The sequence below is a fragment of the Apodemus sylvaticus genome, chromosome X, assembly GCF_947179515.1.
Source record: "Apodemus sylvaticus chromosome X, mApoSyl1.1, whole genome shotgun sequence".
NCBI lineage: Eukaryota > Metazoa > Chordata > Mammalia > Rodentia > Muridae > Apodemus > Apodemus sylvaticus.
This window is the reverse complement of record NC_067495.1, coordinates 133,665,603-133,691,376: the sequence shown is the minus strand read 5'-3', so window position 1 is coordinate 133,691,376 and position 25,774 is coordinate 133,665,603. Positions and strand designations below refer to the sequence as shown.

At 39.7% G+C, this 25,774-nt stretch overlaps 1 protein-coding gene across 2 annotated transcripts in view; it reads right to left on the bottom strand.

The window, feature by feature from the left end:
* LOC127674888 (integrator complex subunit 6-like) overlaps positions 1-25,774 on the bottom strand; it is a 54,857-nt gene that overhangs the window by 11,021 nt on the left and 18,062 nt on the right. Inside the window, exons 3-11 of one of the 2 annotated variants that reach the window (XM_052170685.1) lie at positions 18,074-18,223; positions 17,386-17,475; positions 16,973-17,156; positions 16,601-16,729; positions 13,993-14,156; positions 10,470-10,622; positions 6,683-6,815; positions 2,529-2,623; positions 1,414-1,524 (exon numbers count right to left, since the gene is read on the bottom strand). In XM_052170685.1, coding sequence (XP_052026645.1) covers positions 1,414-1,524; positions 2,529-2,623; positions 6,683-6,815; positions 10,470-10,622; positions 13,993-14,156; positions 16,601-16,729; positions 16,973-17,156; positions 17,386-17,475; positions 18,074-18,223 — 1,209 coding nt within the window. The remainder of the gene's footprint in view (positions 1-1,413; positions 1,525-2,528; positions 2,624-6,682; positions 6,816-10,469; positions 10,623-13,992; positions 14,157-16,600; positions 16,730-16,972; positions 17,157-17,385; positions 17,476-18,073; positions 18,224-25,774) is intronic. The other variant, XM_052170686.1, reaches the window with a different exon arrangement.

The following is a 25,774-nucleotide window of genomic DNA, read 5'->3' as shown; positions in this document are numbered from 1 at the left end:
TATTTGAGCTCATATAACTACGAACTCAAGCAAATTCTGAAGTCATGAAATATGACACAGAAGTAGATAAAGGGTCTGTTTTCCTGAATAACCGCAAAAGCTCATTCAATAAAAGAATACTGTGTGTCCCACAAGGTCCCAGCACTAGCATTTAGTTTCAACTCTGTCCACTTTTCTTCCTTTGTGGCCATACCTTGACAAAGCCTTAAAGGCTCAACATAAACATCAAATTTAAAAAATATCAATAGATCAATAGATCGATAAATAACCAATGGATTTACCACAACAACAGTCTATTAGCAAGGTAGCCTGGGAATTAGGGGACTTGTTAGGTGGAAAGTCAGGGCCTGCCTTTGTTTTCTTTTGCACTTATGAGCATGCCAGACTAGTACGCTCTTGTGAGCTTTAGAATGTGGGTGCAAGTTTTTGCTCATTCCTAGCAAGGTGTGTCAGCATCCCAATTATGGAGCCCTCCAGGTCCCTTAGTGAAATCTGACACCTTGCTTAAGACTCAACTTTCTAAAGGCCAAATTTGCAAACATGCTCAGCTTGAAATGCTGTGGGTGCTGCAAATGCTACTCCCTACCTCAAAATGCATTTGTGAATACGAGTGTAAAGCAGCTGCATGCATTCATTTATCACACTACACAATTGTATCTGGCCATAGCGCTCTAGCATAGTACTTTCCAAATATTTCCATCCTACAAGAATGGTCTAGGTAAGAGTGAGAAATATGATAAGGAGGGGTGAGTGGAAGATGAGGTGCTAATAGAGAGGGGCAGGCAAAGGACAAGTTGAATAATGGTGAATAAGGCGGGGTCTAAAGGGCAAGATGAAGGGCAAGGAGAGGAGGAAGAGCCCCGCTCTCCAGGTGCCGTTAGGGTCTCTCGCCCTCCAGGTTGAAGAATCCTGGTCTCACGTGCCCTCTTGTCCAGGGAAAAGCAGGCAGCGATTTCTCCAAGGGCTAGCATGTGAGTATAAGAACTTAGCATGCTGCCTGAAAAGCGGGCAAAGTATTGAATCACGCCAGCCCATGATGTGCTGACTTACAAAAGGGGGGATGCTCTAGCCAAGTGAATCGAGGAGAAACTAGTTGGAGGACAGACGAAATGTGACCCACAAGAGAATCCTGTTAAGCCTCTGCCCCTCTTAGGCCACAAAATATCAGCCAGCATATGGGCAGGACAAATTGGCAGGCAGAAGGAGAGATGGCACAGCATCCAATGATACTGACAGACCCTTAACTGCGTTTAATGGTAAAGCTAGAAGCCATAGAGAATCACATTATTACTAATCCATAAAGTGTAGAGATATATACACATTTAATTTGAAAAGTTACAATTACACTAAAGAATAAGGAAATGCACTTCTGAGGGCAAAGGATTTTGGTTTGTTCGATTTTACCAATACTACCTGTTGGCTGAGTTTTTTAAGGTAAGAGATAACACTGTAACTAAGTCCACAATCTAAATTATCTGATATCAGATTTGGAGCTCCCATCATCCTTAGTGCTTTCTTTAATGGCTATAAGGAAACAAAATACACAACAGTAAGAATAGAATAAATCTTAAATACTCAAAAGTTCAGTTATAAGGGGCAAGGGGACATGATTCATTTCTTAGAAGTCAAGGTGCTGCACATAAATCCAAACATGGAACATTAAAAAGTGGCAATGAAAATAGCAGAGAAGTAAGGAGCAGAAAAAAAAATCAGAAGAGAGTGGGTAAGAAGAGCCAGTAGCAGCCAATGCAAACAAGTACATTGCTTTCAGTCTTAATCCCGTCATTGAATCACTTCCCATTGCATTGGATTACAGAGCCCGCACTTGCCAAGGTAAACAGGAACACACCCCGCTTTCCCCTCCCAGCCATGGTCTCACTGAAGACTCTAGAAAGACCTTTTAACCTCTAGAAACGTGGCATTAAGTTAGGACAATGACCTCTGAAATGGCCTTGATCATCTTGATTACATGACCAGTTCAGAATCATCACGCATAGTTTTCTCAAAGTATAAAAACCAGAAGGAAGCCAAGCCATTTTCTCCTCCTTGTATCCTCTCTAATGCAAATGATCCCACCTCATGTTGTGTCAAGGATGCATTTAACTGGCAATAAAGAACAATCTGATTTCTTCCAAATTTTGTTTAAGGAGTGAAATGCCACGCTGAGCTTCTAGAGTTCAAAAGGGAAGTTGGTGTGCATGAATTGAGGCATTATTTGTTCTTACATTCCAGAATTACAATTGGGTAAGGTTAGTTGTAATAAGAGAAACATAGATGTATTGACAATGACCATGGCAGTTAAAAATAAAAGAAACAGAGAAAGACAATGCTCTTTTGTGCCGCCATGTCACCTCTAAACTCTTGCATACAGTTTGAGAAGACAATGACGACACAAATGTTTGTAAAGTAAAAAGATAGTTATCTTCTTGCAGGGGGTAAAGCTTTTGATTCCGAATTCCTTACAACAAGAATAATCAGTGACAGTTTACATATACATATATTATAATACACACACAAAAAATACATACTATTAAGTAGTATGGAGGCAGAGTTTTTAAGTAGCTGTCAAAAGCCTGTCGCCACTTCAGATTTGGCTTAAGCTTGTGAACTTTAAACAAGTCATCTGTAATACAAAATCAAGTAATTATGTTAGCCCAGGAACAGTTTACAAGATCTAAAATTAAACAGCTAACATCTAGAAATCAGAACTTATTCACATTAGATGAACATTTATTTCATTGGCATTTATCTGATCATTTTTCCTGGTTGATCTACCTACCAAAGTTATATAAGATGGTCTCCAACTTATAACTGGCTAATTTAAGATTTAAAACTTACAGATGACAGGAAATTAATGTATTCAGTAGCAACCACATTTCAACTTTTAAGTTGCGATCACTCCTCAGCCTAGTGATATATGGTGCAGAACTTTCTTCCAATGCTATGTAACAATGATCTGGACCTCAGGGGTAGTAGAGGCTTTTTTGATCTTAGATATGATTTATTAGACTTAACCCCATTCTAAGTCAAGAAGCATATCTATTGTACTTATCTGAATAATGAAATAGATTATCAATTATATATTCTTCCATTTGCTAAGCTTATACAGTATAATAGCAAAATATAATACTGATTTGAATCCAATTGAAATATTTTCCTGCTGAGTTATACATTCGTAATTCTAATATAATAATTTTATCCTGGGGGGGGATCCATAGTCACTGCTTGGCACACTAATGTTTCTTTGGTTTCAAACCAGAGGGTGGGCTAGGCATCCTGCTACAGGTGTTCAATCCCAGCCGAGGCAGGCAGATCTCCTGTGAGTTCAAGGCCAGCCTGGTCTACAGAGCAAGTTTCAGGACAGCCAGGGCTACACAGAAAAACCATGTCTGGGCTGTTTGGGGAACCAAACCAATGAAGAAAAACTCTAGAGGGGTGGGGCCCAGTGAGATGGTAGGTATGGTGCTTGCAGAATGTAGTGAAGGCCCTCAGAGCCACATGGTAGAAGGAAGAAAACAGAGTCCTTTAGCCTCCACACAGATGCCATGGCATGTGCACACTCCCAGTCTTGTTCTGATTTGTTTTTTGGGGCTAAGGTCTCAAGGTGTAGCCTAGAGAAGGTTTAAATACACCTGCAAGGCTCCATCCATTCATCATCCTTCCTCCTCAGCCACCCAAATGCTGGGATCACAGGCACGCACCACTACATCTAGTTTAACAAGTCTCTTGAACACCATGTGCACCCACATAACTCAAGGTATTTACCTTAAATGTGCAGATGTTCCCTATCTTTTAATAGTTAAATACAATAATTTTAGAAGTCTAAGTACACCCATTATGCATACTGCATGAAAGTTTCCAAACACCCTCTTTATTTCCTTCCATTGTGAGAGATTTCTAGCTTAATAATTCCAACTGGTCTCCCCAGCCCGACATCTACCTGCCACACAGCCTACAAAGGCAGCATAGTACCAACCCATCTCTACTGTTCCTTTAAGCTTCATAAGGTAAATATTTTACTTAGAGGAAAAAACATACATATATTCTCTACAAATAGGTCTATTCTTTAAGAGGCACTTTGCTTAAGAAAAGCAACTATATACTTTTCCCCTCTTTATTGCCCTAATAAATTATTTACTCCTGCTGAAACAAATGTCAGTAAATTTACAAAGCCATCAAAGCAGATCTTTTGTTCTTCCCCTATAGGGTAGAAGAAAGCAGAAGGGACCAGAAGCCATCCCTGAGTGAAGCTCTCCGGCCCTTTAGAGATGGTTCCCATTTTAGCAGGATGCAGTGAAGCCCTGCTATACTGTGCTGTTTGTTGAAGTCATTGGGCAATTATGTGGACATCTCCAAGAGCTAGCATGTGTCAGTAGGAGAGCGCTTGCCTAGTTTGCTCAAGAGCTTGTGTTTGATCCCCAACACTGGAAAAAGAACTGACAAGAAATAGACTAAATCGGCTTCCAGACAAAGCATTTGGTATTGTTAGAATCAGTAAGGATGGGGCTGGAAAGAGAGCTGAGTGTCCTTATTTGTCCTTGTATTTCTCCTGCCTTTCCTACAGTGTAACATCCTCCAGCACAGTGCCTATACTTAGCAACAATGTCTTTATCTATCTATCTATCTATCTATCTATCTATCTATCTATCTATCTATCTCTCATCTATCTATCTCTCATCTATCTCTCAATCTCTCATCTATCTCTCAATCTCTCATCTATCTCTAATCTATCCCTCATCTATCTATCTCTCATCTATCTATCTCTCATCTATCTATCTCTCATCTAGCTATCTCTCATCTATTTTTACTTATTCACTTTACATCCCGTTCACTGCCTGCCTCCCAGTTGTCCCCTGCCACAATCTTTCACCCATTCCCCGTCCCCTTCTCCTCTGAGTGGGCACCCCTAGCTTCCCCCACCCTGGTACTTGAAGACTCTGCCAGACTAGCCGCTTCCTCTCCCACTGAGCCCAGCTAGAAGAACACATCCCACAGACAGGCAATAGCTTTTGGGGTAGCCCCTGCTCTACTTCTTCGGGACCCACATGAAGACCGAACTGCACATCTGCTACATATGAGAGGTGGCAGGGCTATGTCCAGCCCGTGTATGCTCTTTGGTTGATGGTTTAGTCTCTGAGAGCTCCAAGGGTCCAGGTTAGTTGATTCTGTTGGTCTTCCTGTAGAGTTCCTACCCCTTCCGGGACCCATAGTCCTTCCTTCTATTCTTCCATAAAAGTTTCCAAGCTCCCACCACTAGCAACAGTGTTTTGTATACACAAATTTTATTCGAGTAGTAGATCCTATGCTAAATGCTTTTGTTTGTTTTTGGTTTTGGTTTTTTTCTTTTCGAGACAAGGTTTCTCTGTGTAGCCCTGGCTGTCCTGGAACTCACTCTGTAGACCAGGCTGGCCTCAAAATCAGAAATCTGCCTGCCTTTGCCTCCAGAGTGCTGGGATTAAAGGCGTGTGCCACCACTGCCTGGCTTTTGTTACAATAATAATAATAATAATAATAATAATGGAAACCTTTGGAAGACATGAATAGGACATGTTTAGAACATAAATTGTAGTGATGTTTCATTATGTATAACTTTTTGTATGTCAATCCTAGTGCAATAAAATGGACCAAAAGTATACTTTTCTAACATTATTTACAGTCTAAATAAAAATTATACCATTTTTTCTTTACTATATCTTTGTGGAAACTGAGATCATAAGGACATATTTAAGATACGGGAGAGATTACAAAAAATAAAAACATATTTTACTAGCAATCTGAGAAAGATTTATATATTTCTGTTTATGTGAGCAACTGTTTTGCCAAATGTCTGTCTGGGCATCGTGTACATGCAGTACTCTCAGAGGCCAGTAGAGGGTGGCATATCCTTGAGACTGGACTTCTAGATAGTTGTAAGCTGGGGGAACCTGCATCTTCTAGAAGAGCAGCAAGCCCCCAGCCCCTTTCTTTGTAATCTTAGTATCCTCTATCACAGATCAGCTATTTTCTACTAGTAGCAACTCTTACAAAGAAGATATGTTCAGACTAGACTGAAAAATAAAATAGCTAAAATATACAGAGCAACCATGCTGATTTATTTATGATGACCTACTTTTAAATTTCTTAAATATCAACAAAGTACTGCCTTTAAATACATTGTATGTTAATATAGTACTAGGCTCAAATTTTGTAAATGTTTCATCTTTTAAGAAAAAATTTAGAAAATCTCACCAAAAAAAAAAAATTCCCCAAAACTTTACAATTAGAAGGATGTCTGTCATGTAGTATGGTATTCCTATAAACAGATATAGCTATTCAAGCGATTCTGAAAGATATCTGACATCACAGTATGTACATGCATGGGCATGTAGGACCACATACACACACACATACACACACACTAGTTTTCTAGGGCAACCAAACTCATCTACAGATAAGCCAAACATGGACTAGGGAGGGTGATTAATAGAGCTTGGACTTTGAAGAACAGCAAAGATCAGATATCTATGTCTTCTATTTGATGTACAAACAAAAAAATTGAAAAGAATGAAGCTCTATCGTTCCAAATCAGTTTTTACACACTTACTTATTGTGGTATTGGAATTTGAAATGCTTATTCAGCTTTTATCTACCTAGCATTTCTGCCGTATTTTAAAGATGATTAAGTAGCACATATTTTACTCACCTAAAAGAGGAAGTAAAACTGGATAGTTGTAAGGCATCACAAAGAGGTTTACACAAGTTAAAGTAGTACTAGCTTTTAAATAACCAAATGGATATCCAAGCTCATTGTATTTTGAACTGCTGGTAACAAACACCTAAGAAGAACATGAAACAATGTACAGTTATGGCAATAATCATTTTTACAGAAAGCCAAACTCAAAGCAACACTCCACAGCAACATCTGTGGCACAGCACTTCAAAAAACAGACTAGGTATTTTTGCAAAGGGTTATGTAAAAATAACGCACTTAAGTATGAATATTCAAAGTATAGACACTCCATAATTATACTACAAGTGAAACTAGATGATACGGTAACAACTCACAGATCCCAGGACTCATCAGTAAGACCCAAAAATTTGCTTGCTTAGTATAATGATGCTGAAATAGTATTCCAAAAAAACTGGCCATTTATATGATTATGTAATCCGTCCTCACACATACTATCTTCTTGAATTTTCATTCAATAAATAAGTATAGAGTAACCTATTAGTACACAGAAACTATTGTAAATTTTCCAAGACAGCTAAGAGATGCTTTCTTTCAATCTGAAATTCTCTTGGCTACATCAAACTTAAAGACTAGAATGTTAGTTGTATTCTTTTGATTCTCAGCTAGTATGTATTATATTGTCAGCTTCCATACACTTGATATAGTGTGCCAGAGTCCGCCAGCCACATGCTTTATCTGTGTTCCTTGTTTAGACTCTTTGGCCCAAATGAGGACACCATTTTAGAGACCTATTTTTATCGCTTCCCAAAGACCTTTGGTAGGATTTCCTTAACAACAACCCTTTACCACACTGGTTCTTCATAATAGCAATATCACCTGAGTTCAAGAAACATTTCTTAAATTTAGTTATTACGAAAATATATGGTGTGGTGGTCCACAGCTTTAATGACAACACTTAGGAGGCAGAGGCAGGTGGATCTCTGTGAGCTTCAGGCCAAATATAGAGTGAGTTCCAGAACAGCCAGTGCTTTGTAGAGAGACCCTGTCTTGATAAACAATAAAACAACTCCCCACCAAAAAAAGAAAAGAAATTTCTCTTATGTAATTGATGACTCCACAAAACACAAACAGTGCTGAAAATGATTCTTCTAGATTTTTGCTGCAATTCAAACTTTAATATAAACAGGTAACTTTAACAAAAAGGGCATATTTATTTCATAAGAACATGAAGAAATAATATTGGGGGAACCGGGAAAGCGGAAATCATTTGGAATGTAAACAAAAAATATAGAAAATAAATAAAAAAAGAAGAATGATATATAAAGAAAAATGAAAAAAATTATGTGTGTGTGTGTGTGTGTGTGTGTGCAGGCACATATGTATATCTAGGTACATAGGCATATATATGCATGTGTGTGGGCCTAGAGGTTAATGTTGAGAGCTTTCCACCTTATTGTCTGAGTCACTCTCTCACTGAACCTGGAGCTCAACAATTGAGCTACCCTGGCTGCCCAGTGAGCTCCCTCCTGTCTCTGCCTCTCCATGCTAGAATTAGAGGTGCATGTAGGCGATGGGCTGGGTTTTTGAACATTGTGTACTGGGATTGAACTGAAGTCCTCCCGGATGTGGAGGAAGCACTTCACTGACTCAGCCTTCTCCCCAGCCCCATGCAAACACCTTCTCTACTACGGTTTTGAGGAGGGTCTTAGCTTAGTCTTTTTTCAGTAACACAAATCAATCAGATCAAGTTAGTATGAGGTCAAGACAAGGATGACGCCATTTGAGATGCTGTAAAAGGGTGGAAAGAAAATTTATTTAAGAAAAAGGGTGTGATTTGTAATTTTATTTAATTTTGTGGTAGAAATTCAAACTTCCTAACATTAAGTTAGTCTTCTATTGTCCATGTTTCTAGAATTTTAGGGGTAAACAAGTATATGGTTTAGTGAATATTCCAGAAAAGGACAGGAGGGAGTTGCTCGTCCTGTTCTGTTTCTTGACCTAGGTGTTATTTACATTACAAGAAACCCAATCATGTCCATTTCTGGGTATAGAAAAGTGCAAGCATACAATATGTAATCTCTCTTGTTCTAACTTCTGATCAGTTCTGTAATTGAAATTTTGTTTAACTCTTTCCATCCGACTTAACCCTGTTCCTCTTCTTTTGAACTAGCTTGAGCATCTTGAAAGAATTCAAGTAGCATATATATATATATATACTGTGCATCAGTGATATTATATTTTAGAACAAAACAGTTCCTTGTGTTAACAGAACCCAAAACTTACTGTCTAGTATGTGGTCTTAATCGTTCAGTAATGGAACAGACATTTTTATAATGTAAGATTTTTCACTGTATCCAAATAAAAAGGCCATGACTGTCAAGTCTAGAATTTTACAAGTCAAATTCCACAGACAACTCTGTAAATAATGAGCAAGTCTTTCTTCCTGCGGTACAGTACTTGGGAAAACTAGTGAATGGTATCTCTTCACTTGCCTCATCTAAGCAAATTCCCAGGCTACACATCAGTGGAGCTGGAATTAACAAAACTATATTTTAGTCACATTATTCTCATACAGAAGGTAATTTCAGAGTTTCTGGTTCTTGGCCCAAAATATTCAGGACTTTTCATTTGTCAGATTTAAAATAAAAGTTAAGAGTCTTGCTCATACCTGAATTGAATCACGCCCTGTAGTTTAATGAGTCTTAACCTGGGGAACAGATATGAACTGGTCTACCTAACTACAATTCTCAAATACATGACTTCCTCAGCCTCTACTTCCATAAATGGCATGTACTGTACATTAATGTTTTCTACCTTTCTAAAGTTATTGGCTTGCCTGTTATTTATTTTGTGTCATTTTTAAAAGACACTATAATTATCACCAAATTTAGAACATTTTAAAAATAATTTTTAAAAGATTTTAAAATTTATTTTATTTAAAAGTTTTCTTACATTTTTTATTTTTATTTTGTATGTGAGTGGTTTGCCTGTATGTATGTATGTAGGTAGGTAGGTAGGTAGGTAGGTACTTCACATACATCCTTGGTACCCACAAAGGCCAGTAGAGGTCATCTGATCCCTGGAACTGGAGATACAGACAGCTGTGATCTGTCCCATGCCACATGAATACTAAAAATGAATCTGTGTCCTCCACAAGAGAACAAAGTGTTCTTAACTGCTGATCCTCCTCAGGCCCTGTTTTTGTTCTGAATTATGTGCACGCATGTGAAGTGCAGGGGTCAGAAAGAAGACATCAGATAGGCCATCGAGGGCTATAACCACCAGAGGCTGGGAGCCACCTGATGTGAAGAACAGAGCTGAACTTAGGGTCTCTGTAAGATTAGTATGCATTTTTAAGGTTTAACTATGTATAGCAATGTTCTCTATGCATGCATTCCTGTACGACAGAAGAGGGCATCAGATCCCATTAGAGATGGTTGTGAGCCATCTTGGGATTGCTGGGAATTGAACTCAAGACCTCTTGGTGAGCAGCCAATGTTCTTAACCACTGAACCATCTCTCCAGGCATAGTATGCATTTTATGGTTGTTTTTCTGTGTGACCCTGACTTTCCTGGAACTTGCTATGTAAATCAGGATGGCCTCAGAACTCAGAGATCAGCCTGCCTCTGCCTCCCAACTGCTAGGATTAAAGGTGCGTGCCACCAAGCCTGGTCAGTATGCATTCTTAACCATTGAACTATCTGTCTAGACCCCCCTGCCCTGTTTTTAAACGTTTATAAACAATTCCCAGATCCCAGAATGATTACAGACATTTGGTTACTAGGAATGGATAAGTACCTGCCAGCAAGTATGAGGAGATTTTCTTTCCAAGATGTACTGAGTTAAGGGAGAGGGTTCAAGTTCATATTTGTCAAAGGGAAGTTTGTCTATAACCATTGGCTCACAGTCAACACAGGAAAACCTCACAACAGGATGTGATGTTCGTGGAGGCTAAAAAGAGAAAGAAGAAATTTGATTGGATATCAAGCAAGCTCACAATTTTAACCATTCCGAAAGCCCTACTATATTTTTGTCAGACCATCACTAAGATACAGATTAGTATTCAAGACATTTTAGAGCTTTAAGAATCTCCAGTGGCTTCCATGGGGATGGCGACTCAAGTTCTTCATCTCTAAACTCTACATAGCATTCGGAAGAGGAAAGAGAAGGTAATCCTGAGCTAGAATTTCAGTGAAACATGAACTGTGTAACTTAGGTTAAAGTAAGCCTTATGGTCCATAGGATGAACTCTCAGTTTAAAATCCATTTTGTGACCTTTAAGCATTCCCTGAGCTCGTCTTCTATATAGGGTGGAAAACTGAGATGCCACTGGGCAAGGAGAATCTTTGTCTTTTTCTAATGAAGTAATGACAGAGCTCAAGCCACTAAGAGGCAAAAGTTAAAAGAGCAAAGGTATGGAAAGGCAAGGTACACAGTGAGACGGATCTGGTCACAACTTCCGGGGCCTCAAAGGGGTTTTACAGCACTACTCATACCCACAGGTTTGCTTTGAATAGCTAAAGCTGAGGGTACTTTTGATGAGACTTCAAAGGCCTGAGTGTTTGGGGCACCACACCAGATCAACAGAGATTTTATCACTGGGTTTGCATAACTAGGGAGCACCGCAGAGCCAGGAGGACAGCAGGGGCTGAGAGATGTGCTTTTATCATTTATAAACTTATGTGATGTGTGAGACGGGACAAAATGCGGGGAAACAGTAATATGAACTATTTATCAATTACTAGAATTCCCATTATTCTAGCTTTCCCTTACTTCAATTTTACCAGTCTCGTGAAATGTTTCTGCTTTCTGAGCTGTGAATTCTTAAAACATCAATTAACACCAGAGTGAAACCCCATGGCTAGCAATAATAAAATAAATCTGGCACTGAGACATTTACTTGGGTGTTTAAAGGAGCTAAGAGCTGACAGCTTTGCCTCCTTGGAGCCCTGGAAGAAAACAAAGGGACTTTTCCCTCGCCCACAAAAGAAACAAAAAGGTGTGTAGTTCTTTGAGCTTTCCATAACTATCCCTGCCTGCAAATATAAGAACCCAAAAGTGTAGCTCAGAAGAAAATGCAGTTGACCATGGGAATTTCTAGAACTTAAAATACAGATTACCTCAATCAGGCAAGTAAAGTATTCAAGAACTGCAATGGTATGTTTTTATCTGGCATCCCTAGTCACAGCCCACACATGAATTACCCCGGCTTTCTTTCCTTGGGAATAGGGAGCAGAGTGTGTTTCCTATAGCCTTGTGTTTTCCTAAATTCAGTCCTTGAAAAAGCCAACTCCTCTGTTACTAAGACTAACTAGAGCATCCAACTCTCTTTCCCAAATGCAGATACCAAAAGACAAACCTTTGCTTAGAGGTAATTTTTTTAAACACAGCGCAATCACTAATCATTGAAAAGTAAACGGCTCACCAGAGAGTGCCTACAGGTACTTGAGAAGCTGAGTAAGAACCACTGTTCCTGACTTCAAAGCCAGCCTGAGCTAGAGTGAGAACCCATCTTAAGAAAAGAAGTAAAAGCAGGGCGGTGGTGGCGCACGCCTGTAATCCCAGCACTTGGGAGGCAGAGGCAGGCAGATTTCTGAGTTCGAGGCCAGCCTGGTCTACAGAGTGAGTTCCAGGACAGCCAGGGCTACACAGAGAAACCCTGTCTCAAAGAAAACAAAATCCCCCCCCCCAAAAAAGAAAAGAAGTAAAAATTGTTATCCTATGAAACAGTCATGTGATTAAAAAGAACATGGCAAGAACCCAGACGTCCATCAATAGATGAATAAATAGCGAAAATAAATGTATACATAATGGAATTTCAGCCACAAAAATTAAATTGTCAAATTTGTAGGATAATGGGTGCAACTGAGAAACACTTCATTAAGCCAGGTAACTCAGGCTCAGATCCTAGTGTGTCTACAAGAGAAATACGTGTGAGAAACCATGGCTGTTTTTTATAGTTATCTTCTTGTACACTAATTTTGACTGTAAAAACTAGGATCTCTCTGTCTCTTTCTCTCTGTCTCTCGCTCTATCTCTGTCTCTCTGTCTCTGTGTCTCTCTGTTTCTCTCTCTGTCTCTGTCTCTGTGTCTCTGTTTCTCTCTCTGTCTCTCTGTCTATCTCTGTCTCTCTGTCTCTCTCTCTGTCTCTCTCTCTCTCTCTCTCTGCCTCTACTCCCTTCTCAACTTCCCTTCCCATGTCCCTAAATAAACTCTATTCTATACTAAAAAAAAAGAGGATCACATATTTCTATTTTATTTTCTACAGTAAAATTAATGACTATATTCAATGTAGGGCTGCACCTACTTAAAATGTAATTGCAATATTGCCATGAAAAATAAAAACAAGCAAAGCAAACACATAGATAGATCAAAAATGTAAATGTTATTTAAAAATGGATCATTTAGAGAGGAGAAAATATTAAAATAATGTCCTCCTAATTTGCTTTCAAACACATCAAAATAACCATATTCAAAATATATAAACTCTATTTATATACTGGCCACAATTTCGAGGCCTCAAAAGGGTTTTACAGCACTGCTCATACCCACAGGTTTGCTTTGAAAAGCTAAAGCTGAGGGTACTTCTGATGAGACTTCAAAGGCCTGAGTGTTTGAAGCACTACACCAGATCAACAGAGAAGCGATTTTATCACCAGGTATCAGGAGACAGAGGCAGGAGGGTATCTGTAATTTCAAGACCAGCTTGTTTTACAAAGAGAGTGCAGGACAGCCAGGGCTATACATAGAAACTCTGTCTTGAAAAAACATAAACAAACAAACAAACAAACAAATAAATAAATGCAAGCTTTGGTTACACACTCACACACACTAAGTAAATGTAAAAATAAAAAAATTAAAAGCAATGCTTTAATATCCACATGGCAAAGGCAACAGTACAAAAGACAAAAAACGGTATGAAAAAAATAGAGAGCATTCTCCTCTGCTTTAAGGCACAGAAGTAGCCTTTCAATGAGATATGGCAACCAAAAGAGAGGGTGTCTGAGCGGGGTGGTGGTGGCGCACGCCTGTAATCCCAGCACCTGGGAGGCAGAGGCAGGCGGATTTCTGAGTTCGAGGCCAGCCTGGTCTACAGAGTGAGATCCAGGACAGCCAGGAAGTTTAAGGCCAGCCTGGTCTACTAAGTGAGTTCCAGGACAGCCAGGGCGACACAGAGAAACCCTGTTTAGGGGATGGGGGAAGAGGGTGTCTTACTTGCCTCAGGCACAGCTTAAAAGCCTTAAAGTTATTTTTAAAATCTTCACTGTCATATAATTAAAAACCCAGTCCAGTGTTCACCCTTTTAATTTATAACACTTACTAGTGAAGGTAAATTCTGTTCTGGCCAAAAAGATTCTGGAATTGGCCAATGCCCAACAGGAACACCGGTTTTAGAATTAGGCCGTACATAGATGAGTTTGTGACAGCTATGCCACGGTTGAGCAGCACATAGGTTGCCTGGCCTGCACGACTCCATCAGTGCATCTACAAGAGAAATATGTGTCAGAAGTCATGGCTGCTTTTATAGTTATTTATCTTCTTGTACACAATTTCCAGTTTCAGGCAAAGGACAAATTAAAACAAAAAAAAATATGGTTTATGTAAAAGGATGGAAAAGCAGTGACCACCCAAGAATTTCTGCTTTCTCTCTAGAGACAATTTTAATGTAATTTCCCCTTTAACTCAACAACTCCCGCATTCTTAATCTACTAGGAGAATATGAAGTTGTGTGGAAAATTAGCACAAAACTAGTTTTATATTTTGTGTGACTTGGATAAATAAATTAAACACATCACAACACAATGGTTATTTTTGGAGAATTCAGTTACCAAATTAGGCAGATTAAATCATTTGTTCCCTGGATAGTCTTTACATTTGGGGGATCTGGCAAAATAGATTATAAATTCCATTTACATTTTTGCTCTACACCCAATGACCTCAAAAGCAAAACACACACATTCCAAATTCACTTGAAGATAGATGGTATCATCTCTGTGACATAATCTGTGTATATATGGGGATCGGAAATATAAAGCAAAGGTCTCAAGGTCATTGTGGAAAAATTCACCCCATTTTTCCATATGCCATTAAAATTCTTTGTAATCTGGCCACTGTATATAATGCACAGTAATATATCATTAGTGCATTATTTAAATCAAGCTTGCTTCTTTGCCAGTCCCAAACAAAAACAAAAAGTCTTTTATGCCGTGATTTGTAGTCTAAATTATAACTATGAAGGACATTTTAGTATCATTTTCCTTAAATTACATGACTTGATTTACTTATTTTGGTATTACTTTCAACAAGTAATCACTTCAGGCCAGCAGATTTTTCAGTGATTCACAGGCTCCAGGAGAAACACTTAAAATATATTTGAGGATCCCTCTAAAGTTGGGGTCACACTACTAGCAATGCCTATCTTTCTGAGCTAAGTATTATTTACTTTTATCAGATTCTTCAAAATCTTTTTTAAAAAAATTCTGTACAAAGAAAAATTAGAGCTGGAAAAAATATCTGAGCTATTTATATGACAGCAAATCCAACTAGTATTTCCACCTGGAAGTTTCCCATATATGCTAAGATAGCAAACGCAAAATTATGGGCAAGGCAGTCAGTTGCTAACACATTCTTCATATATGGTTGATTTAAAATATGCTGTGAAGCTCCAGTCTGCTTTGGCAGATATTCTTAACTTAGGAATCCAAGAAACTCCTGCAATTAGGCAAAAAATTATATGTGCATGACTTTTCCAGGCAAATGATCTTTATTTTGTGGTAATTTCTCAAAGGGATACAAGAGCTAAAGAATAAAATAAGTCAAGAAACACAAGATCTATTGCTTTTGACAAAAATGTATCATTTTCTGCTATGTATATAGTGGGTCCCTTTGGCCTTCCTTACCCAAGGGAGTCAGATCAAACAAAACACTGTGGTGAAATCTCAGTCTCTCTCCCAGTCCCTGTCCACCCTTCCCCCCCCCCATGTGTGTGCACATATGCATGCTGAGAGAAAGGAGAAGCAATAACAAAGAACAGAGCTTTAAGGAAGTCCTGCACTGTGTTACTATGGTGTAACTTAGTTCCCCTGATCCCTTTGAAACCCATTCAGAAACATCCACTTGACAGGCCATCTGGAGGTTCACTATGGTTTAAGCTCCTTATGCAAAATTAGATATGGCTTCTGTATTTTTAGATGTCAAAACATCCTGTAGTTAAAGAATGGTCAAGAAAATATCAATAAATGACCTTACAGAATATTGTAAGTTCCTGAATAAACATTCACACTCTTTTCCTATGGGGCGGTTATTAACAGATTATTTTTCTTTTTTCTTTTTCTTCTTCTTCTTCTTCCTCCTCCTCCTGCTCCCCCCCTCCTCCTCCTCCTCCTTTTTTTTTGTTTTTTGTTTTTTGTTTTTTGTTTTTTGTTTTTTGAGACTGGATTTCTCTGTACAGCCTTGGCTGTCCTGGAACTCACTCTGTAGACCAGGCTGGCCTCAAACTCAGATATCCGCCGGCTTCTGCCTCCCAGAGTGCTGGGATTAAAGGCGTGCTCCACCACTGCCTGGGTTAACACAGATTTTATAAAGATAGTTTAGGACAGTTGGTGATCACAAGCCCCAAATGAGACCCACTCACTCAAGTGCTACGCCATAGTGGATATCCAAATATTTTGGGAGCAGAGAGAAGAAATGAATGAGCACCTCCCAAAACTGGGGTCAGAGAAAGTAAATTTCTTAGGAAAATGTTTGACATGAAATGAAGGTTGCTAGAATTTGGTCATGTGACGCACGAATGGGGGATGGTAAGACATTAGATGCTTGACTGGAATACATATGGCTATTGAAGATTCTACTATATGATTAATGTCTTTTCAATCTCAGATCATTCTTCCACACAATATTTATGGTTAAAAACATAATAATTACTGTACCTTCTCCAACAGGAAGTGGATCGGGTCCTGTTTTTTCAAAATTAATAACTACACCACTCTGTACTTTTTGAACTAGTGATTCTAAACACTGATTTAACATTCTTTGTGTTCTCACACAGTAGGAGCGACCTATGCCAGAGAGAAAAATAAAGAGCTCACTGTTTTAATCAAAGCAAGTACAGGTTCCCAACACAAGCATTTGAAACCCTCAAATCCAATTTAGAATCGTCACAACTGCAGTAGCAAGAATGTGGTCTGAACTTAAGCAGTAGACTTCACAGATTTCGAAGGCAAGCAAGGAAAGGCATTTAGTAAGAACTCTACTTTCCTAGCCACAGTGCTTCCTTCAGAGCTATGACACAACACTAGTACCTCCTGTGACCTCGCACATCTGTGTGATGGCCGATTCATCACTCGGAACACTCCCTAGCTGCTCTGCTTCAGGAGAAGCCACTCCAGGCAAACGCAACACCAGGGCAAATAACCTTTGATCCCAACGAAACGGTTCTTTGGTTAGTTCACTTCCAGGCAGAGGAGAATTCAAAGGAAGATGAAGCTGACAAGGCAAAATTTGGAAAGGGTCAGCATAATAACTCACATCAAAATGAAGAAAGAGTTGACTGGCTTGCTTTGCTTTCATGGAACTCAGCAGAACTAAGCCATCTCTCAAGGGTTACCAAGATAGACTGGTGCAAACGGTATTCTTAACTAGAAATACATGCCTCCCACAGAAACAGCTGAATGTTCTCTGCTATTTTAAAGAAAATTTTAAAATTATATCTCACCTCTTCTTGAACGCTAGCATTACTTGTCAACTTGTTTCCATCTGTGATGGTAATTAGAATAGACGGCTCTAAAAAAAATGGATTTCTCCCCTAAAATATATTTAAAAAAACATTAGAGCTGTGTAAAGTAAAATAATTGTTCTTATTCTTCTACATTTGCCTTACCAATGATCCCTCGAACATGATCAAGTTTCCCTTGGTATATAACAAATAAAAGCCTCGCCTATACACAGGAACCAGGTCTCCTGAGTTAACATCCTGGCACAGATTGGGGGACCCTGTAGCTTATGCTCTGCAGCTTGGACAATGTCACTGGGGATACTGAGCACAGTGTTCAAGAAGAAAAGGACAATGGTAGCAAGAGCTTAAAATATTATCAGATTTCAGGAAGGGGAGAGAAAAAAGGACACAGAAGAGTTCTCTTCATCTTCTTGCAACATTTTGCAGTACATTTTTCACTATATTGTCAAATTTCTGATGACTAAGTGACAGGAATTTCACTTACTATTTAAACCACTGATTGATGAATTTATATATAAGAACCAAAAAATTTGGATCTGTTTAATGTTTTTTATTACATGAACATTTAAAGGTCCATGAACCTCTTCTTGCTTGATACTAGCTCAATTTTGCACTCTTACCCAAAGTCATCAATATAAATTAACCATAGTCACTCAAAAATTGTTACCTGTCCATAATTGTCTATTCCAGATATTAATCTATTGAGATTTAACAAATCAAAAGAGGATCGTAGAGCCTGACCAAGAGTAGTCAGTCCAGAAGCCTGGAGATTTTTCAGTTCATTCATGAATGTGGCGTGATTTTCCTTCCAACCAGCCTGAAAAGCAAACATTGACAAAGAAATCCTCAATTATACAATGAATAATATAGAGGGTAAATAAGCACTAAATAGCACAGTATCAAACATCTGACAAATTAATCCCTCTTTAAACTAATTCCACTCTATATCTTGACTGTTCAAGCGGAACCAAAGCAAGCAGTCACTTTAAAAAAGTACGGCCAGCTTTAATGATTAAAGACAAAGAAGGCAAGCAAACAATACATTCATTCCTGACAGCAGGAGGAGGATTTTGTTTCAAGAAGGTATTCTATAATCAGACTTAACCAAACCCACTCATACATGCTGACTCCCTCGACTTACTAGTGGCAATGAGCAGGTGAGCATGGAGTGATGCGAGAGTCAAAACAAAACAAAACAAAACAAAACAGAACAGAACAAAACAAAACAGAACAATTATTTTGAAAATGCACTGTCCTGGATAGAGAGAAAAAGCTACTAAATGTCTGAGCTACACGAATTTTGATACCCAAGATTCTTCTTGTGCAATAGTTTCACTTTTAAATGACAATAAAGAATTATGCACACAAAGGGACTGGGGAGATGGTGCATTGGAGAAAAGCACCTGCTGATCTTGCAGAGGACTGTGGTTTGGTTCCCAGCATATATACTGGGTGGCTCACAACTGCCCCATAACTCTAGTTCCTAGACACCAATACCTTCTTCTGGTCTCTGGGACACATGTGGTGCATATACAGACAAGCAGGCACACATACATAACATAGCTAACATAAATAGATGATAGATAATAGATAGGTAGATAGATAGACAGACAGACGGATGGATGGATGAAGCAGTGCACTATTTATTTGGAGATAGTCCTATTTATACTATTAAAGCTTCAGAAGGTCCCAAATTTAGAATAAGAAATAAAAGATTTTGCAATGAGATAACTTATTCTGGGCACCCTCAGAGGCTATAAATAGCAGCAAAGAACCAAAAACTCAAGGATAACAGCCAACTGTTGCTGAGATCAATTAGTCTGTAGAATTGGAGAAAGGAAAAGATTGTACTGCCTGGTCAGCAGTGACTCTAAAACCAAGCAATGTGAGACACGGGAAGATAAATGCAAGCTTTCAGGAAGTCACAGAGGAGTGAGCTTGCCAGCAACGGCGAATGCAGAAAGCACAGCGTGACAACATGGAAGACTGAAGTATCAGTCTCTTGAGCCTGGAGGACCATGAGGACAAAGATAATAGATTGAACATGGAAGGTACACCAGCCAGAGCACTACAGTTGGAAGCAGAAAGAGCAAGTAATGCAGAGATGAACTCAGTAATTTAATATTTCATGTTTAGCTAAAGTCATAATGCTCATTATCAAAACAACTCTAACAAATAGTATTCTAGTCTCATGGTTTCTCAATGAACAATGAGACACAGAGGATACAAGAACAAATGACCAATGTGCAGATGAAGGGACATTAAAACAAGCCTGAAGATGACACGTCTCATTGAAGCAGGAAGTAGAAAGAAGAGAACAGTTCCTAAAAGGATGAGTCTTACTGGAGAACCACTAATAATATTATTATTGCTCTGGATATATGGCAGAAGTCAGGGCTAATGGGATAATTTGGACTCTGACTATTAAATGCTTTGTACAGCACACTCAGAAGTTTGGATTGTATCTGCAGCCCTGGGAAGAACTCCTTAGTGTTCTTTTTAATTAGGGGAGCGGTGTGATCAAATCTGCATTTTAGCAAGATGGCTCTGCTAGGAGCTGGAGACTAAATTGAGGGGTGGAGGGCAGACTGAAGCTCAAGGCAGGAAAACTGGTTTGGAGACTCTTGCAATAGCTAAGAGGAAAATGATGAAAGCTCCAACTAGGGCGGCAAGGGCAAGAGCCGGTGGTAGACTAGTGAAGTACTTAAGCAGAGTTGTATGGATTCGGCACCTAATTTAGTGGAATGATGGAGGGAGAAGGAGTTGTGTGTTAAGTCTGGGTCTCTGGCTTGGGAAAGCTTATGAGTGATAGAACCCTTCACTCAGCAATGTTAGTTTCACACTATAAACTTAGGTTTACATTTATATTGAGTGTTGAACTCCTAAAGGGCCACAGGACAGGTCAGGGAATGGCTAAAGAGAAATGAGTGCACTATTTGGAAATCACTTTAAAAACTCATCAACATTGTTCAACATGAGCATGGTAACAACAGGATTATCTGAGAGGAGTACCGGTGAGATCCAATATTGATAATGTAGCGGAAGCCAGAGGCCTTGACCCACACCAATCATTCATTGCAATGAACATTTGCAAGTGAAGCTGTGCTGGCCAAAGGGTAGACTGTGGGATGTGCTGCAGCTTCTGTGGCAAGATGTTTTCTTTTGCATTTTTCTTTTTATTGTGTTTATTTTAACATTTATTTTTGTTTCCTTTGGGGGAGGTTGCAAGGGTAACGTTGGCTATGGAGGAATGGGGAGATGAGTGGGATTCAGGAGCAGGATGCGAAATTCACAAAGAATCAAAAAGGGTTTAAAAATGTAAAGAACAAAGGAATTATTTATTTTTAAATGTGGTAGCACCTTCTTTGTAAACACAGCGCACATATGGTAGAGACAGTCCAGCCTGGCTCCAAATGAAACTGAAGGCCAGCCCCACCTCTATCTCAAAAAGAGGGGGCTAGATGGCTCAGAGAGTGAAAGTCTGACAACTTGACTTCAATCCCCGGGACCCACAATAGCAGAGAGAACTAACTCCCATAATTTGCCCTCTAACCTGAATATATGTGCCAAGGCACACATGACCATATGCATACACACAGATGCACATACACACAAATGGATAAATACATTGACCTGAGTTCCAGCCCTAGGATCGAGGCAGTGGAAAGAGAAAGTCGCCTCCTGAAAGTTGTCCTCTGACCTCCACACGCACTCTGGGGCATATTTGCACCCACCACGTGTGTTAGGATTCTGTCTAAGCTCCATCCCACAGTTATGTGGCAACAGCCAGGTAGGCCTGGCCTACTATAAAAAGGGCTGCTCCAGGCCCTCCTCCCTCTCTTACCTCTCTTGCATCTCTTATTTTCAGCTTCTCTCTCGCCCCCCCCTTGGGCTTTCCTCCCTTCCCCCCTCTCTCCACGTGGTCATGACCGGCCTCTACTTTTCTCCTCTCTCCTCTCTCTCTCTCTCTCTCTCTTTCTCTCTCTCTCTCTGCGTTTCTCTGCCTCTACTACTGTCTTCTCCCCTCCCCATGCCCTGAATAAACTCTATTCTATACTATACCATATCGGTGTGTGGCTGTTCCCTCAGGAGGAAGGGATGTCTCCGCATGGGCCCACTGAGGCACCTCCTTCTCTCCAGAACATATTCTCACACCTCTTTCTCTTTTTATAATCACAACAACGTGCACATAGTAAATACATAAATAAACCAATGAATGTTCATTACTGTCTAATGGGCAACTGAGCTGGGCGATGCATAGCTGTAATTCAGCACTTAGGAAACTCAGGCAGAAGGACTGAAAGCTTGAGGGCAGGCAGCCTGAACAACATCAGGACTAGCTTAATCTACACACTGAGATCTTTTCCCAAAAGCAGCCAGACAAAAACAAAACAGGAAAACAAACCTAGGGAGGTGTAGCACACTGGTAGTGTTTCCCAACATGCACGAGGCCCTGGGTCAGAGAAGGCTAACTCATTGGTGTTTAAAAGACTGTGGGGGGGGGAGGGGAAGGGGGAGGTCTGGAGAGATGGCTCAGCGGTTAAGAGCACTGACTGCTCTTCCAAAGGTCCTGAGTTCAATTCCCAGCAACCACATGGTGGCTCACAACCATCTGTAATGGGATCTGAGGCCCTCTTCTGGTGTGTCTGAAGACAGCCACAATGTACTCATATAAATAAAATAAATCTTTAAAAATAAAAATAAAAAGGCTGCGGGCAGCCTGCTTTTTTACCAGTCTTTTTTTTTTTGTTTTGTTTTTGTTTTTTCGAGACAGGGTTTCTCTGTGTAGCCCTGGCTGTCCTGGAACTCACTCTGTAGACCAGGCTGGCCTCGAACTCAGAAATCCACCTGCCTCTGCCTCCCAAGTGCTGGGATTACAGGCATGCGCCACCACCGCCCAGCACTTTTTACCAGTCTTAGTCATCATTAGTCAGGGCACGTCCTCCTTAAAATGTCCCTTAATAGCAGAGCTTAAAAGAATTTTACAAATGGTTTCAACATCGAAATATCTAACATCTGCTTTTAGGTAAATTCTTAGCCTTTATATTGAATTGAACAACATGAAAAAGTTTTTAAAACATTGTATACTTGAGTGCCACCAAGTGTGGGAAGCAATGGTTTTCTTGATAGCAGCCTGGATCTTATTTTAAGAAAAAAATTAATTGACCCTATTTCCATTATCCATAAGGAAGAAGAACTGGGAGATAAAATTTAAAAAAAAAATAGAACTGGCCAGTCAGTGGTGGTGTGGGCCTGTAATCCCAGCACTTGGGAGGCAGAGGCAGAGGCAGGCACATTTCTGAGTTCGAGGCCAACCTGGTCTACAGAGTGAGTTTCAGGACAGCCAGGACCACACAGACAAAACCCTGTCTCAAAAGGCCAAAAAAAAAAAAAAAAAAAAAAAAAAAAAGGAAATCTTATTAATGTAACTAATTTCTCCCTAAAAACCATTATAATGAAACAGTAGGCAAAAGGGCATGTTAATATTTTCCATTCATTGTGTGAGGTCACAGTTTTCACAGTCTAATTCAAGACAGCTAATGTGCTTTTCCTTTTTTGAAGTACATATTCAAACTCTGGTCTCTTGAATACTAAGCACACACTCTACCATTGAGCTACAGTCCCAGCCACAAATGCAGGAGAATTTCCTTTATTTGGACTGGGGGGCTGACCTCTGGGCTCAGGACAGGCGTTATACCACCAAGCTATGCCCCCAGCCAGGCATTTCTTTCAAATGATTCTACTTACAAGTCATTCTACTCTCCTATGAGACATTATCTTCCATACATTCTTGCAGAATTACACTTATAAAGTATGTTCACACTTCATAGTGGCTTAGAATAATCCAACCAGATAGGTCCCCTGTCATTCTATTTTGTCTGAGCAAGCAAGGAAGGGGTGAGATTTGGTTCTTTGTTTTTGTTTTTGTTTTTGTAGAAGTGACAGTGATAACAAGTAGAGCAACATGTGACCATTAAACACTTGAAATGTGGGGAATCAAAATGAAGATGTGATATAAGAACAGAATACTTATAGACATGTTTTTGTTTTTCATGGTGCTGAGGGCAGAACCTAGGGCTCTTCCCATGCTAGGCAAGGACTCTACCACAGAATTATTTCCCTAGCTCTATGCATGAGAGTTTGAGCATATAGACTCCTCCCCCAAATAGCATATAAAATGTCACTGTTTGTTTTATATTGATTATACTTAAGTGATACTCTGAGACATATTCAGTTAAAATAAACTCATATGGAGCTGGAGAAGTGACTGAGCAGTTAGGATCACATACTGGTTTTGTAGAGGATACAAGTTGGATTCAACACCAGTGCAAGGTGGCTCACAATCATCTTTAACTCCAGCTCCAGCGGATCCTAGTCCTCTGCCTCTGAGGGCTTATGCACTCACATGCACATACCCACATATGTAATTAAAGAATAAAATAGCTGGCCTATGGTGGCGCACGCCTTTAATCCCAGCACTTGGGAGGCAGAGGCAGGCGGATTTCTGAGTTCGAGGCCAGTCTAGTCTACAGAGTGAGTTCCAGGACAGCCAGGGCTACACAGAGAAACCCTGTCTTGAAAAACCATAAATAAATAAATAAATAAATAAATAAATAAATAAATAAATAAATAAATCTTTAAAATATACACTAGTGAAGTAGTCCAGCATAGTGTAATATATAGTCTAGGTAAATGCCTGTTCCTTCTGTCTCAGCCTCTCTAGAGCTAGGACTAAATGTGTGTGCATTCACACAAGTGTTTTAAAAATGTCGCTACTTGAATATTTTAAATTGTGTATGGCAGACATTGTATTATTTCTTTTAGTCCCTGAATCTGCTAAGAACATGGAGGTCAGGCATGAGGGTTGGCCTTTGAGGGAACAGACAATGGAGTCATTAGAGATTTCAGGGCCAGGGGAAACAAGATAAAACAATGCCTCTGAAAGATCAGTCTGGTAGTAACAACCAAAACAGACCAGAGGAAGGAAAACAGTAGTCAGAAAAAGAAACCGTATAGTAATCCAGGATTGGGGCAGTCAGGACCAGAATAGGGACAGGATGAAGGCAGAGTAAACTGAAAAAACATTTGACATGCACAAGCTATGACTTGGTAATGGAGGACAGGCCTAAAAGGGGAAGGTAAGATAAGAGATCTGGAGAAGGGAGGTTTAGGGCAAAGAAGTACGGCCCGGGATGAGCAAAGTCCAAAAGGAAGTATTTGTTGTCTTCACGGGTCAAGCTGGAAAGGTATGTCAGTGATGAGGACGGGGAGTAATGGCAGACAGTATTAACCCGTGCTCATTCACTGGGAACTCGCCTATGCAAAGCACAGAATCTAAGATACAGCACTCTCATCTCAGCCTCAGAATCAGAGGCTTGCAGAAGGGGGCTACTATTGTAATATCTGTTTTCTAGATGAACACACTGAGGTTTATCAAGGCCAAGCCAGGATTTTGAAGGAAGAGAGCCTAATCTTGGGGCATGTCTCTCCCACTAAAACCACTTCACCACACACTCTCACACAGTTCTCTAAGCGGCCCCATACACATGCGGTTAATGTCGAAGTTCAAGGGTAGTGGAGTTTTCAAATTTCCAGTTACTCAGCCTATTTTCCCTGATGGCTAAGTTCAGGACACTTAGGGTTTGGGTAGTAAATTCAAAATTATATGACCCTGGTCTAGTCCTAGCTTTCACCAACTAACCTGACACAGTCCAGAATAACTGTCTGGGGAACTATTTCCTCATCCAAGAAATGACAGAGCTATAAAACCAACCCTAAGCCAGACATGATAACACATGCCTTTAACCCCGGCACTCAAAAGGAAGAGGCAGACAGCTCAATGTGAGTTTGTAACTAGTCAGGTCTGCATAGAGAGTTCCAGGCTAGTCAGGGATACACAGTGAGACCTTGTCAAAAAAAAAAAAAAATAAAAACTCAACATCTTAACATCCCTTCTAATTTTCATATCTCATAATTCTATACCCCATAACAATCCTTATAGAAACATTTACTTACCCTATAATTCTGTCTTATAATAGTCATTTAAGTAAAACCAACCTACAGAAGGAAAAAACCTACTGCCTTATAAAGTATGTTAATTTAGGTCTAGTTTAAATTTGCATAGCCAACTCAAAATATCATTTCACATCAACAGAAGAACACAGGGCTCTCTGCAGATGGGTGACCCATTCTGTTCTCAGCTCTGCCTAACTGACCACTAGTTACTTATTCCCCAGTTAGACCAGAACACAGTAGAGAGAGTCTCCTCAGAGGTGGGAAGCCTACAATGGTTTCTTACTACCACCATTTTCACCTTCTCCCCTAACTGCCAAGTTCAGAACCAAGCAGCCAGCCAGCACTGTGTTTC